This window comes from Scyliorhinus torazame, chromosome 9 (genome assembly GCF_047496885.1).
Source record: "Scyliorhinus torazame isolate Kashiwa2021f chromosome 9, sScyTor2.1, whole genome shotgun sequence".
NCBI lineage: Eukaryota > Metazoa > Chordata > Chondrichthyes > Carcharhiniformes > Scyliorhinidae > Scyliorhinus > Scyliorhinus torazame.
This window is the reverse complement of record NC_092715.1, coordinates 90,891,057-90,906,798: the sequence shown is the minus strand read 5'-3', so window position 1 is coordinate 90,906,798 and position 15,742 is coordinate 90,891,057. Positions and strand designations below refer to the sequence as shown.

The window sequence follows — 15,742 nt, the reverse complement described above, 5'->3', positions numbered from 1 at the left end:
GGGTTTGTACCATAATATGATGGTATTTTCTCCTAGCTAACCATAAGTTTCATTGACAATGTTGATGAACCTTTAAACCTTGCAAGCCCAGGCCTAAAATTGTCAATCTCGAGCCACACCCCCACCCTTTTTTTTAAAGCTCATTATTGATCTTGGATTTAATTTTGTAAAAGATATGCCATTTCTATTATGTGTTTTTTCTAATTAGTGACCGATTGGATTTTGGATAGAGATCCACAGGAAGAGATCATGAAAGCATTTAAACTGTTCGATGATGATGACTCTGGTAAAATCAATCTTCGAAATTTACGTCGTGTTGCAAGAGAACTGGGTGAAAACATGACTGATGAAGAGCTACGTGCAATGATTGATGAATTTGATAAGGATGGAGATGGAGAAAGTAAGTGAATTTTTAAAAAGTTACTATATAGCGATGTGATAAATATTGTTTTCTCTATTCAAACAATGTAACCTAAGAAATAGGGGAAGGAGTAAGCAATCTGGGTGTTTGAACCTACCCTTCAATTTAATAAGATCGTGACTGACCTATCTCCAATCCACTTTCCCAACATATTCCCTTAGTATCCAAAGATCTATCCAACTCAGACTGGAATGAACTCCGTACGTACTCCCTATAATTCTCTCAATTTAACATTGTTTTATTTTTTTCGCATGGTTTATTTTTTTTAACTTGTATCCTTTTTGCTCTTTGGGGCTGAGGCTGCGGGGAGAGAGCGTGCCAGCTGCAATAGAGAATGTCAATGATTCTCAACCATCTAAGCGTTATTACAGGACAGAAAGAGGGCATTTTGCCCATGAAGTACATGCTTCAGACACATTTCCTGGCCAGTACCAATCCAGTTTTCTTTTGAAATCTTTGGTCATCTCTGCTTCCCCCAACCTCCATAGGCAGTGAGTTCTAGGTCATTTATTTTTTTAAAGCACAGCAAGTTGTTTAAAAAGATTTTTACACCTGCATCACTTTGTCCCATTCTATGAGTGATAACATTTCTCACACCTGGAGTTCCCAGTCGGTCGAAGCCCCTTCAGAATTTTGTTTCACCTGAGTCCCCTCTCATTCTTTAAATTCTAGGGAATCCAGGCCTAATATGTACAATTCCTTCATGCTAGGAATAAGTCCAGTGAACCTATATTCACTAACTCTTTCCAAAGTGATGTATAGCATTCCTTTTGTAAGGAGTCCAAAGCAGTGTGCAAGACTTTAGTGCCTTGGTGATGCCAAACCTATATAATTGAAATTCTAGGCTAATATATTTTGCTTTCGGAATTGTGGGCATTGTTGCCAAGGTCAGTATTTGATGCTCCTTGGAGATGGTGGTGAGCTACCTTCTTGAATGCTGCAATCCATCTGGTGTAGTTACACCTACAGTGCTGTCAGAAACTAGTTTCAGCATTTTGATCCAGTGACACCCAAGTCTGGCTTGGAATAGAACTTGTAGATTGTGATGTTCCCATATGCCTGCTGCCTTTATCCTTCAAGGATACTGTCAAAGAAGCCTTGGTGAGTTTCTTCAATGCAGTTGGTACACGGTGCTGCTACTATGCATTGGTGGTAGAGGGAACGAATATTTAAGGTGTTGGATCAGGTTCCAGTTGAGCCGGCTGCTTTGTCCTGAATGATGATGAGCTACTTTTTTCGTAACTGTACTCCCCCAGGCAAGTGGTGACGTGTAGATGGTGGTGGTGGGCAGGATTTGGGGAATCGGGTGGTGAGTTAAGCAGGCCAGAGATTGCGAATTCTGCGTCTTGTAGCCACAATATTTACCCAGCTGACCTTGGTCAGTTTCTACTCAATGACAACCCTCAGAATGTTGATGGTAATGGAGATGATCATTGCCTGGCACTTGTGTAGCATGACTTTTTAAAAGAAAAAGTGCCCAATTCATTTTTTCCAATTAAGGGGCAACTTAGCGTGGCAAATCCACCTAACCTGCACATCTTAGGGGTGTGGGCCGGGATCTAACCTGGGATGTCGGCGCCGTGAGACAGCAATGCTAACCACTGTGCCACTGTGCTGCCCTGTATGTAGCATGACTTCATTGCATCTAGGCCCAAGCATGAATGTTGTTAATATTTTGTTGCACACTGGTAGCTGTCTGAGGAATTGTTAATGTTGCACGTTCAATTATCATCACGAACATAGAGTACTATAGGTTCTGCTAAATTTCCCTCAACTGGAGTATTGTGTCCAGTTCTGGGTGCCACACAAGATGTGAAGGAATTGGGGTGTGCAAAAAACATTCCAATAGTTCCATGGATGAAGAACTTAAGTTACCCAGATAGATTGGAGAGGATGGGACAGTTCCCTTTTAGAAGAGGGGTTGAAAGAGATATGCAAAATCAGCAACAATCTGGACAGAATGGTTGGGGGGAAAAAAATTAGTTGGTAGAAGGATTGAGGCCTGAATTAAGGGGTGGGATTCTCCGTCGCAATCGGACAGAGGTCGGCGCTGAGCGCCCAACGTAACGCCATGTTCCGGCACCTCGATAGCGGCGTGAATGGGGTCCATGCCGGCAAGGGCTGCAACAACCATAGCATACTATTAACGTGCCCGACCCGATGTTCTCAGGCCTCTGCCAGATCGAAATGATGACGCCGCGGTTCACTTGTGGAATTAAAAATTGGGAAATGGGCACTGTGGCCGGTGAGAGGAGGCAAGTCAAAGGCGCAATGTGGACTGCCAGTTGTGCGGCTGGCCTGGGGGTGAACGCCCAGGCCGGGCCGGGGGGTGGGGGGGCAGCCATCTGGCTACGCACTCCACTGACTGACTGCCATAGTGTCCAGTGGATGTGCAGAGCACCACCAGCCGTATGGGTGCCAACCTTCTAGGAGCACATAAACCCCTGCCAAATCAGGATAGGCGTGGCCCAGCGCAGCCCATGGCTCACCAAATAATGAAGCTGTCAGCGTCCAAATACAGCAAGACCTGGTCAAATATCCAGATTTGGGCTGACGTGGCAAGTTACATTCGTGTCACACGTGTCAGGCAATGACCATCTCCTACAAGAGAGGATCTAACCATCACCCCATGACCTTCAATGCCATTACCGTCACTGAATCCCCCACGATCAACATCCTGGGGTTACCATTAATCAGAATGGATTAGCCATATTAATGGCTACCAGGGCAGGTTAAAGGCTAGGAACCCTACGACTAGTAACTCCCCTCCAAGAAGAAAAACGTGGCCACCATCTACAAGGCACAAGTCAGGAGTGAAATGAAATACTCTCCACTTTCCTGGATGAGTGCAGCTCCAACTACACAAGAAGCTCGACACCATCCAGGACAAAGCAGCCCAATTGATTGCTCCTTCCACAAACATTCAAACCCTCCACCACTGACGAACAGTGGCAGCCATGTGTACCATCTACAAGGTGCACTGTAGTAATTTCCCAAGGTTCCTCAGACAGCACCTTCCAAACCCATGACCACTACCATCTAGAAGGACAAGAGCAGCAGATACCTGGGAATCCCGCCACCTGGAGGTTCCTCTCCAAGTCACTCCACCCTGACTGTAAATGTATTGCCGTTCCTTCGCTGTCGCTGGGGCAACACCCTGGAACTCCCTCCCCAACAGCACAGTGGGTGTACCTACACATTAAGGACTGCAGCGGTTCAAGAAGGCAACCCACCACCACCTTCTGAAGAGCAACTGGGGATGGGCATTAAATGCTGGCTTAACCAGCGACGACCATATCCGTAAACCAATTTTAAAAAAGGTGCTGGCACACTCCAGTGCACCCATCTGAGGCGTTGCCTCACTGCAGGGGCAGCAGAGGAGACGGGAAGCACAGCCCAACCGGCGGACACTTGTACCATGGCTGTCAGCACCCACCCTGGCACACTACCTCTTGGCAGGGAGATGAACCGTCAGTGACTCCCTTAGCTAGCCCACCCCGCAGGACTGCCTGCTTTCACCAAGCCCTGCCTGCCCACTGAGCTTCTGCCTCCAGCCATCCTGCCCCCAGACTAATAGTCGCAACCGATGTGTGGCACAGTACACTGCATCTGCAGTTCCATCACATGCCACCAAGCATGGTGCAGGGAGTGGCACATTGCGCCTCCCCACCGACAACCTGACTGTCCTGCTGGCAGGGTATCACAGTCCACCAAAGGAGGACCCCCACCCCACAGTAGACTCCACAGGAGGACGCAGGACAGGGGCTGCAAAGTGTACTGCTGGCATGGGTAGCACCAGCCACTGGTACCTTGCCATCAGGGAGGTGTGGCGGGGTCACTGGCTCCCCCAAACCAGGCACGGGAGCCAGGGGTGCGGTGCGGAGGGTAAAAGTGTCAGGGGGAACAGAGGGGGGGGGGGGCGTGCAAGAGAGACCAACAGAAAATACGGGGTAAGGGCTGTAGTGCTGGCCTTGGCCACCATTTAGCCCGTTGGACCTGGCTGGGCATGGGAGTACTCACCATGCTAACATGTCGAAGGACATGCTTTGACATCTGGATTCAAAACTTAGCTCTTTTCTCTCCCTACAGATGCTGTCAGATCTGATATTTTCCAGCATTTTCTCTTTGGTTTCAGTATCCGCAATAATTTGATTTTATGCTAACATATCTGCCTGTTACTCCTTGCAGACAATAATTTTGGCATCAAATCTGGTGTGGCTGGCATCTGCCTAGCCACCACCGCCCTAGCGGATGCACTGAGGCTGCATGAGCAGTAACTGTTCACGGATGGCCCTGCAGAACCATAGCCTGCCCCAGAGGAGCAGGGGCCAGCTGGTGATAACAAAAAAAGCAAAGAACAATACAGCACAAGAACAGGCCTTTCGGCCCACCAAGCCTGCGCAGATCATGTATCCTACCTAGACCAACCACCTGTATCCTTATACCCCATCTGTTCATGCCCATCCAGATAAGTCTTAAAGGTCAATAACGTATCTGCTTCAACCACCTCACTTGGCAGTGCACTCCAGGCCACCACCACCCTCCTTTTTTAAAATAAAACTTCCCCCGCACCTCTCCACTGAACCTTTTCCCCCCTCACCTTGAACTTGTGCCCTCTTGTAATTGTCATTTCTGCCCTGGGAAAAAGCCTCCGCCCTGGGGAAAAGCCTCCAACTGTTCACCCTATCTATACCCCTAATGATTTTATAAACTTCTATCAGGTCGCTCCTTCAGTCTCCGTCTCTCTCTAGGGAGAACAATCCCAGTTTATTCAATCTCTCCTCATAGCTAATACCCTCCATACCAGGCAACATCCTGGTAAACCTTTTCTGTGCTCTCTCCAAAGCCTCCATGTCCTTCTGGCAATGCGGTGACCAGAATTGGACACCGTACTCCAAATGTGGCCTAACCAACGTTCTGTATAATTGTAACAATTTGAGTTTTTATACTCGATACCTTGTCCTATGAAGGCAAGCATGCCATATGCTTTCTTTATCACCATTTCCAGCTGTGCTGTCACTTTAAGAATCTGTGGACCTGCACACCCAGATCTCTGTGTCTCTATTCTCCTGATGGTGATGATGGAGAGCCAGCTACCCAACATGCTGAGAAAGTGGGACGGAGGTATTGCGTAAGGCCACGCGTATATCGGCAGCACCTCATGGATTGAGCGTGCTGCTGTGGCTGAGCAGGGAGACTGAAACATCTGTGCCTGGTCCTGGCACATGTAGAGCCACAGAGGTATGGGGGAGGACACCACTTCTGGTGGCCATCAAGGTGACGGTTGCCCTGAACCTTTATGCACGAGGCCCTTCCAGGCGCCGAGTGGGGACTTGTCCGGGATCTCCCAGACCTCCATGCACAGGTGCATCCGTGCTGTTACGGAGACTCTATATGCCTGGTTGGTGCAATATATCCACCTGGAAATGGAGCAACCCTACAAGATTGACTGACTGGGCAGCGGGCTTCGCCAAAATCACAGGCATGCCCCAGATCCAGGGGGTGATTGACGGGATGCATGTCCTCCTACAAGCACCGCCATATGAGGAGGTGACCGTCACAAAACGAAAATGGTTCCACTCGTCGAACATGCAATTGGTGTGACCCCCTGCTGCACGTCATGCACATCTGTACCCGATACCCAGGGTCTCCCAGTTCGTAGTAATCAGCTGCAGAGTGGCGACATGCTGGAGGAAGAGGATGAACGCCAGGCTGGGTATGGGGGTGGTATGTGGTGATGGTGGCATACCTCGCCTACCTCATGGTGGCCCACATATCTAGCCATGTAGCCTGCTGCATCCGAGGGCGAAACCCGGGATGGTCTCCGACTTCCAGCATCCATGCCCTACGTCACCAGCCTCCTAACCCTTCCACCTGGCACACCCTCTGCGCCCATCGCTCACAATCTTCAGACAGAGGACAGAAGCAATTCGGAATGTCGGTGAACTGGTGTTTATTGCGACATGTAGTATTGTGCCCTAGCCCCCATTGCTAACTTATGTGCTTCACCCATGCCAACTTAACTCGTGTCTAACATTCTTGAGGTTGTGTGCCCTAACGCTCCTTCTAGTGGGTCCCCCAGTCAGTACATCAGAAGTGGAGGCGGCCTGCTGCGTATCTCGCCATGCGACCTGGTTCCCCTTTGGCGGTCGCCCTCTGGAGTGACTGGGCCTGGCAGTCGTCAGGGTGCCCGCTGCCCATCGGATGCTCCAGGGACAGGTGGAGAGGGATTCAGAGGTGCTGCAGTTTATGAACACTCCCCTGGGAGTCACTGGCACGGACCGCATCACCAACCCCTCCCTCGGGGTGCCCAGTGGCCCCCGGGATGGGGGTGTGGCTGGAGCGAGGTCCGACGGATCCCCCACTATCACCAACACTCTCCACCAGCCAGAGACACTCACTTCGGCTGGGCATGTTGAAGGTTGAAGAAGAGGCTCCTGGGGAGCTGCTCCTGAGGCACTATCTGGTGCTCACCACGCACTGCCAATTGGAATCAGGGTGGGGGACTCGACTCTTCACTGTTTGAAGTTTTATGTAGCACAAAGACAGGTGGTTGTGGTTGCTAGATGGCCGTGATCTTATTGCCAGTCCTGGACGCCCACACTTGTCACAACCAGGTTATCCATGCTCACGGCCTTGGAGCACATGGACAGGGCCATCTCCCTGTTGCCTGGAACGTGGCTGCCTGTGACGTGGTTACCTTATCCTGTGCCTCGACCACCACTTGCACAGAGTGCTCCGGGCCCATCTTGACCCATGGCCGATACTTTCGCATCGAAGGCCTCCACTGTGGATGCCACCCGTGTGGTGTTGGCCTGGGTAGCACTCATTCTCGGCACCGCCTCTGTCCCTGCAAGCAGATGGACTCCACCAATTGGACCTGCAGACGCTGGATGGTTGCTGACACCCTCTCCTGTAGTCCCCAGCTCAGCGCCTGCATCTCCAACATTGATCGGGCTGCTCTTTCCAGAAGCGCAAGACCTGTCTGGATGGCAGCCAGTCCCTGGGGTTAGGCTGCCCTCCGACCGTCCGACCCCTCTGGGGTTCCTACCTGCACCTGATGTACCGCAGTGAGTGGTGAGCACCAGATAATGCCCCAGGAGAAAGAGAGACTCGACTCTTCACTATTTGAAGTTTTATGTAGCACAAAGATTTGTGGTTGCTAGCTGGCTGCGATCTTACTGAATGGGTGAGCTGGCTGGAGTGGCATATTCCTGTTCCAAATTTGTATGTTGATTGAAACGGTCTCCACCAACGGTCGCCACCACCCTATCAGGCCATGCATTCTAGATCTAAAATAAACTGTTCCCTAGATAAGTGTCTAATGCACTCCCCACATGTGTTGAACTGGCAACTAATGTAGTGACTTGGGTGTTCATTTGTAGAGCCGCACAATATGGAATTGTGTTTAAAGATGCAGTGGTGGATAAGTGTATTTTGGGTGTCACTCGCTAAACCATGATTTGTGGCCTGCGCCTAATTACCACATTATTGTAAGACAGAAGTCACACATCTGTCAAACTGTGACTGTTCATCAAAATACAGTTACATTGTTGTCTTTCTGATGACCTGGAAGCTGAAGAACCAATTGTGCAACAACGCAAGAAAAATAGTACACCGTTTGTTACCTTCTCTGTTCTCTCTGAACACCTCCTAAATGATAAATTTAGATGTATGTACTGTTCTGTGAAGTGTTGTGAAAGCACTGTTCTGTGAAGTGTTGTGAAAGCAATCTGATTGGCCTCTCTACTCTAGGGAAATCTAATGACTAGGGATGTTAACTGAAGAACTTGATTTTGTTTAGCTATTAGTTGGCAGTCAGGGTCAGTTAGCCCATTTGGCTGGACTGCTGGTTTCAGAAGTGGAACCCAATACTGCGGGTTCAATTCCTGTGCCGCTTGAGGTTATCCATGAAGGCCCTGTCTTCTCAACCTTGTGCCTTGCCTGAGGTGTGGTGGCCCTCGGGTTAAATCACACCATTTGGTGCTCTCGAGCGGGAGAGAGCCTATGGTCCTGGGACTATGACAACTTTCAGTTAGTGGTTCTTGCAAAATTGTTGAGTGGCAGGCAGCCCTGCACAGCAATGAGAGTTAAAAGTCCAATTTTGACAAGTTGGGGCAGAGTAGCAACATCTAAGTGCCTTCACCTCCTTTTTAATAGATCTGCAATGAGTGAAAGAAATGGGACACTATGGCGTAAAAGGAAATAGATGACAAAATGTAAGCAAGGCCAAGTCTGGGCCCTACTTGGAGATTTGTTGATTCTTTTCCTTTCCCCATGTATCCAAATGTATCAATTCTGATAAAATGAGACAGTTTACACGATCACAAACCAAACAATTCAGTTAACAAAATACACGAGCTAGATTTTCAAAAGCATTTTGACGCTGCCTTCCTGGCTCTGGTAGTGAGTGTGCAATGGTCTTGATTGCTGACCTTTTTCAAAAAGATGGTGCTTTTGATTTATTAATATTGTATATGGTACCTTTTTATCAGGTGTTGATTGTCACATGTTTGGTGAGCATCAGAATCCCATTGATCAATGCTGCTGTAGATTTGCTGGCTGGCTGATCTAGAAAACTGTCTTGAATGTATTTAATGGATTTTATTTCTCAGCTATTACTGTAGATTGTTTGCCCAGCCGATGTGAAAATTGAAGTCCCCCATGATCACTGTATGCCACCTAACCAGCTGAGCAAATAAAAAAATTAGGGCCGGGATTCTCAGTTTCTAAGAATGTGTTGGCACTGACGCAGGATTCGTGGACTTTCATGACAGTAAAACTGGCACCGAACCTGGACTTCAGCAACTGCTGGAGGGGCTAGCAGGTGTGCTACGTGGAACACAACCGATTCCAATGAAAAACAGTGCGGGATTCGCCGGGTCCTTGATTGTCAGCCTCCTAAGTGTCAATCTGCAGCCGCGTGTAAACATTACAATCCCTGCACACACTCATCACAGCCAACAAGATGGCACTGGTTATGCTGGAGCACGCCCATACATTTGATGGGTCGGCTGGTGCCAGAGGGCACCTGGGGAGACACCTATATGACCCCTGACTCTAAATTCACAGTGGGCTGTTAGCGGCGTGTGCAGCTGCATTACTGCCTTGCCGGCTATGGCAATTGTGTTCCGTGCCCATCCACCCCACGCCCAGACAAACTCTCTGGGCAGCGGGACAACGGTCGCCAAACTATGGCGAAGTTGGGCACTTTCCGTACTTCCCCTCTCGCTCAGTAGCCACGATGCAGGTTTCACTATTTTTAAAAGCACAAGTGAACTGTGCCTTTGGGAACTCGGCCCATCGTGAAGGTTGGGCCCCTTAATGTGCAAATAGTGTTTACTGTACGTGCGTCCCGGACCGCATTGATGCTGATGTTGAGGTGTCGGAGAATTGGGATTTGCCATCAAATCAGCGCACATCGCGATTTTAGTGTCGGAACCTATTCTGCGCCCATCGCTTTTCACAATTTCGGCGTCAGCCAACGGTGAATCCCGCCCTAGATATCTGCATTTTGCATAATTTGGTTTGCCTTTTTTGTTCTAAAAGAATGTAATTAAGGCATTTATGGTTTTATAATAATAAACGATACAAATGTAAAATAGTTCAGTGCGTAACACATCCCTCCATCTTCCACTGTTCCCGCCTACTCTGAACACAAAATAGCCTAACTCCCCCCTTACCGCCCCCCCCTTATTGAATCTGCTGACAGTTTAGTTTTGATAAACAGCTACCACCTCCGAACGAACCCTAACATTATTCCTCTCAGGGCAAACTTAATTTTCTCAAGTCTAAGGAAACCAGCCATGTCGCTAACCCAGGTCTCCGACTTTGGGGCTTAGAGTCCCTCCACGCTAGGAATATCCGTCTCCGGGCTAACGAGGAAGCAAAGGCAAAAATGTCAGCCTCTCTCGCCCCCTAGACTCCCGGATCTTCCGACACTCCAAACATCGACACCTCTGGACTCGGCGCCACCCTCGTTTTTAGCACCGTAGACGTGACATCCACAAATACCTGCCAGTATCCCCTAAGCTTCGGGCATGCCCAAACCATGTCGATATGGTTTGCGGGCCCTCCTGCGCACCTCACAGACCTGGGGCGTCATTCTCCGACCCCCCGCCGGGTCGGAGAATGGCCGTTGGCCGCCGTGAATCCCGCCCCCGCCCCCGCCGAAGTCTCCGAAGGGAGAAAAGTCAGCGGGGCGTTAATGGCGCCGCTGCCGCGGAGAATGTCACGGGTCTGCGCAAGGCAGCCGATTTTCGGCCTGCCGATGTTCTCCCTCCCGGATAGGCCGAAGTCCCGTCGACGTGATGACCGTTCACGTCGACGTGAATCAAACCTCCTTTTCATCGGCGTGACCCGGTGCTCCAGGCTCACGCCGACCAGCGAGGAGGTGAGTGACGGCCTGGGGGGTTGGCTCTGGGCAGGAAATGGCGTGGCCGCAGACTGATTGCGTGAGGAGAGGTGTGTCTCGGCTTGTGTGTGTGTGTGTGTGCGGCGGGGGGGGGGGGGGTGGTTAGAGTAGGCTGGGCTCCGGGGGAGTGCCGGGAGGGGGTCCGTGCCGGGGTGGAGGTTGGGGGTTGGGGGGGGTCCGTGCTGGGGTGGAGGTTGGGGGTTGGGGGGGGTCCGTGCTGGGGTGGATGTTGTGGAGGGGGTCCGTGCCGGGGTGGAGGTTGGGGTTGGGGGGGGGTCCGTGCCGGGTTGGGGTTGGGGTTGGGGGGGGGTCCGTGCCGGGTTGGGGGTTGGGGGGGGTCCATGCTGGGGTGGAGGTTGGGGGTTGGGGGGGGGGTCCATGCTGGGGTGGAGGTTGGGGGTTGGGGGGGGGGTCCGTGCTGGGGTGGAGGTTGGGGTGGGGAGGGGGTGGAGGTTGAGGGTTGAGGGTTGGGGGGGGGTCCGTGCTGGGGTGGAGGTTGGGGTGGGGAGGGGGTCCGTGCCGAGGAGGGTGATGGGAGGGCAAATGAGTTGGTCCACCTGGCCAGGTGCCAGCCTCCAACAGTTGGACCCATGCGGTCCATGCCACCTGGCTGGGGGGAGGAGGGGATATGGGCAATGATGACATGTCGTCGTTCCCCCCCCCCACCAGGCCGTCATGTTTTCAGACCATCCAGCGATGTTGGCCGCCGTGGTGGCAGCCGCTCATGTCTATGTTGCCCTGGAGGAGGAGGAGCGTGCCAGAGAGGCGGCGCAGGCTGCCGCAGAGGGGCAGGCGGCAGCCGCCCAGGCTGGAGGGACACCTGACCGACAGGACGAGGAGGGGGAGGAGGACGTCGCGGCCCCACGGCAGCGGAGGCACCCGAGGGCGCCCAGTGTGTACCGGCCCCGGCAGTCATACCAGGACCTCACGGACCGGGAATGCAGGAGGAGACTCCGGATGAGCCGGGAAACCGTGGCACACATCTGCCACCTGCTGGCACACCTGTCACCGCGTGGCACTGGCGGGGGACACACTCTCCCCGTGTCCGTCAAGGTTACGGTGGCCCTGAACTTTTATGCAACGGGGTCATTCCAGGCACCGAGTGAGGACCTGTCCGGCATATCGCAGACATCGGTGCATCCGGGCAGTGACAGATGCCCTTCATGCCATGGCGCACCGCCACATCCGCTTCCCCGTGGACCGGGCCAGCCAAGATGCCCAGGCCGTGGGCTTCTCTGCCGTTGCCGGGTTCCCCATGGTCCAGGGCGCAATCGATGGGATGCACGTCGCCGTGCGGCCACCTGCAGATAACAGGGCCGTATTCACTAATAGGAAGGGGACCTATTCAAAGAACAAAGAACAAAGAAATGTACAGCACAGGAACAGGCCCTTCGGCCCTCCAAGCCCGTGCCGACCATACTGCCCGACTAAACTACAATCTTCTACACTTCCTGGGTCCGTATCCTTCTATTCCCATCCTATTCATATATTTGTCAAGATGCCCCTTAAATGTCCCTATCGTCCCTGCCTCCACTACCTCCTCCGGTAGTGAGTTCCAGGCACCCACTACCCTCTGCGTAAAAAACTTGCCTCGTACATCTACTCTAAACTTTGCCCCTCTCACCTTAAACCTATGCCCCCTAGTAATTGACCCCTCTACCCTGGGGAAAAGCCTCTGACTATCCACTCTGTCTATGCCCCTCATAATTTTGTATACCTCTATCAGGTCGCCCCTCAACCTCCTTCGTTCCAGTGAGAACAAACCGAGTTTATTCAATCGCTCCTCATAGCTTATGCCCTCCATACCAGGCAACATTCTGGTAAATCTCTTCTGCACCCTCTCTAAAGCCTCCACATCCTTCTGGTAGTGTGGCGACCAGAATTGAACACTATACTCCAAGTGTGGCCCAACTAAGGTTCTATACAGCTGCAACATGACTTGCCAATTCTTATACTCAATGCCCCGGCCAATGAAGGCAAGCATGCCGTATGCCTTCTTGACTACCTTCTCCACCTGTGTAGCCCCTTTCAGTGATCTGTGGACCTGTACTCCTAGATCTCTTTGACTTTCAATACTCTTGAGGGTTCTACCATTCACTGTATATTCCCTACCTGCATTAGCCCTTCCAAAATGCATTACCTCACATTTGTCCAGGTTAAACTCCATCTGCCATCTCTCCGCCCAAGTCTCCAGACAATCTAAATCCTGCTGTATCCTCAGACAATCCTCATCGCTATCCGCAATTCCACCAACCTTTGTGTCGTCTGCAAACTTACTAATCAGACCAGTTACATTTTCCTCCAAATCATTTATATATACTACAAAGAGCAAAGGTCCCAGCACTGATCCCTGTGGAACACCACTGGTCACAGCCCTCCAATTAGAAAAGCATCCCTCCATTGCTACCCTCTGCCTTCTATGGCCTAGCCAGTTCTGTATCCACCTTGCCAGTTCACCCCTGATCCCGTGTGACTTCACCTTTTGTACTAGTCTACCATGAGGGACCTTGTCAAAGGCCTTACTGAAGTCCATATAGACAACATCTACTGCCCTACCTGCATCAATCATCTTAGTGACCTCCTCGAAAAACTCTATCAAGTTAGTGAGACACGACCTCCCCTTCACAAAACCGTGCTGCCTCTCACTAATACGTCCATTTGCTTCCAAATGGGAGTAGATCCTGTCTCGAAGAATTCTCTCCAGTAATTTCCCTACCACTGAAGTAAGGCTCACCGGCCTGTAGTTCCCGGGATTATCTTTGCTACCCTTCTTAAACAGAGGAACAACATTGGCTATTCTCCAGTCCTCCGGGACATCACCTGAAGACAGTGATATACTACATGGGTGGGGGATGTGAACGGACTGGCCATCCGACGCGCCCCCGACATCTGGCGCTGCCAGTCCTGGAGGCCCGTGCTGGTATCGACAGGGGTCTGCAGGTTTGCAGCCATGGAGCCCAGGGGGTTGTCAAACCCTGTCTGTGACAGTGCGACGCCGGCTCGCACATGGCCACTGGCGCCGATGCCCTCAGCGATGGCCTGCTGAGACTGGGCCATGGCCTGCTGAGACTGGGCCATGGCCTGCTGAGACTGGGCCATGGCCTGCTGAGACTGGGCCATGGCCTGCTGAGACTGGGCCATGGCCTGCTGAGACTGGGCCATGGCCTGCTGAGACTGGGCCATGGCCTGCTGAGACTGGGCCATGGCCTGCTGAGACTGGGCTATGGCCTGCTGAGACTGGGCTATGGCGTTGAGCGCCTCTGCCATCTGGCACTGGCTCATGGCTTCCTGTGAGAGGGCAGCCATTTCCTGGGCCACAGACGCCGCCTGCACGGAAGGCCCCAGGCCTTGCAAACCGTTCCCCATGTCTGACACCATCGCACCCATTGCCTCCACCGCGGACGCCACCCGTGCGGTGTCAGCCTGGGTGGCACGCATGACCGGGACCACTCCCAGCTCCTGGACGCGGGTGGACTCCTCCACCTGCGACCGCAGCCGCCGCAAGCCACCCGTCACCCTATTCGCTCGTCTCCGTGTCGGTGGTTGCATCGGATCTATGTGTGGGTGTGGTAACTGCAGGAACCCGGGATCCATCTGGGCAGCAGATGTTCGCTTGGCCTGGGCTGCCCTCCGACCGCCCGGTCCCTCTGCTGCTCCTACCTCCACCTGCTGTACCGGGATGGCTGTGTTGTGCGCACCAGTGAGTGTACCAGATGCCTCATCACCAAAGTGCCCAACCGTGGTGAGTGTTTCTGCGATGGTGGAGGGTGTTGGTGACAGCAGTGGCGTTGTGTCGTGCTCTTCGTCCCACTCGGACTCCATGGCACTTTGGGGTGGGAGTTCGTCTCCACCCATCCACTCTGAGTCACTGTCCGGTATTTTGTCTTCCCGGGTAGTGCTGTCCCGGGTAGGGGTGTCCCGGGTAGGGGTGTCCCGGATAGTGGTGTCCTGGCTCGGATGTGACGGGGGCCTGTGGCTGCCCCCCTCATCACTGGGTGGTCGCTCCCGCACGTGACGGGGGTGTCGTCTCCCTGTTGCTCCAGGTCTCTCCGTCTCCCGTGGTGTGCGAGGGGCATCCTGCGGGCGTCGCATGCTGGAGGGTCCGGGTCTCTCCGTCTCCCGTGGTGTGCGAGGGGCATCCTGCGGGCGTCGCATGCTGGAGGGTCCGGGTCTCTCCGTCTCCCGTGGTCTCCGAGGGGCATCCTGCGGGCGTCGCATGCTGGAGGGTGCGGGTCTCTCCGTCTCCTGTGGTCTCCGAGGGGCATCCTGCGGGCGGTGTGCATCTGCGGGGATGGGTGCCTGGACGTTTGGTCCTGCGATGACCGGGTAGTGCTGTCCCGGGTAGTGCTGTCCCGGGTAGGGGTGTCCCGGGTAGGGGTGTCCCGGATAGTGGTGTCCTGGCTCGGATGTGACGGGGGCCTGTGGCTGCCCCCCTCATCACTGGGTGGATATGCAATGAAGCATGCATGGTTAGACATCAGAAAGTGATCAGGTGATACGGGGGAGGGGGGGATATGGGGGAGGGGTGGATATGGGGGAGAGGGGGGTTAGGGGGGATATGGGGGAGGGGGGGATATGGGGGAGGGGGGGATATGGGGAGAGGGGGGAGGGGGGTTAGGGGGGAATATGGGGGAGGGGGGAATATGGGGGAGGGGGGAATATGGGGGAGGGGGGGGAATATGGGGAGGGGGGGGAATATGGGGGAGGGGGGGGAATATGGGGGAGGGGGGGATATGGGGGAGGGGGGGGATATGGGGGAGGGGAGGGGAGGGGGGGAATATGGGGGAGGGGGGGGGGGAATATGGGGGAGGGGAGGGGGGGGAATATGGGGGAGGGGAGGGGAGGGGGGGGGAATATGGGGGAGGGGAGGGGGGGGGAATATGGGGGAGGGGAGGGGGGGGGAATAT

General features: G+C 53.1%; 1 protein-coding gene across 2 annotated transcripts in view; it reads left to right on the top strand.

Moving 5' to 3' along the window:
- Positions 1-15,742, top strand: part of cetn3 (centrin 3) — a 55,793-nt gene that overhangs the window by 23,531 nt on the left and 16,520 nt on the right. For both annotated transcript variants that reach the window (XM_072516249.1, XM_072516250.1), the window contains exon 4: positions 209-400. In XM_072516249.1, coding sequence (XP_072372350.1) covers positions 209-400 — 192 coding nt within the window. The remainder of the gene's footprint in view (positions 1-208; positions 401-15,742) is intronic.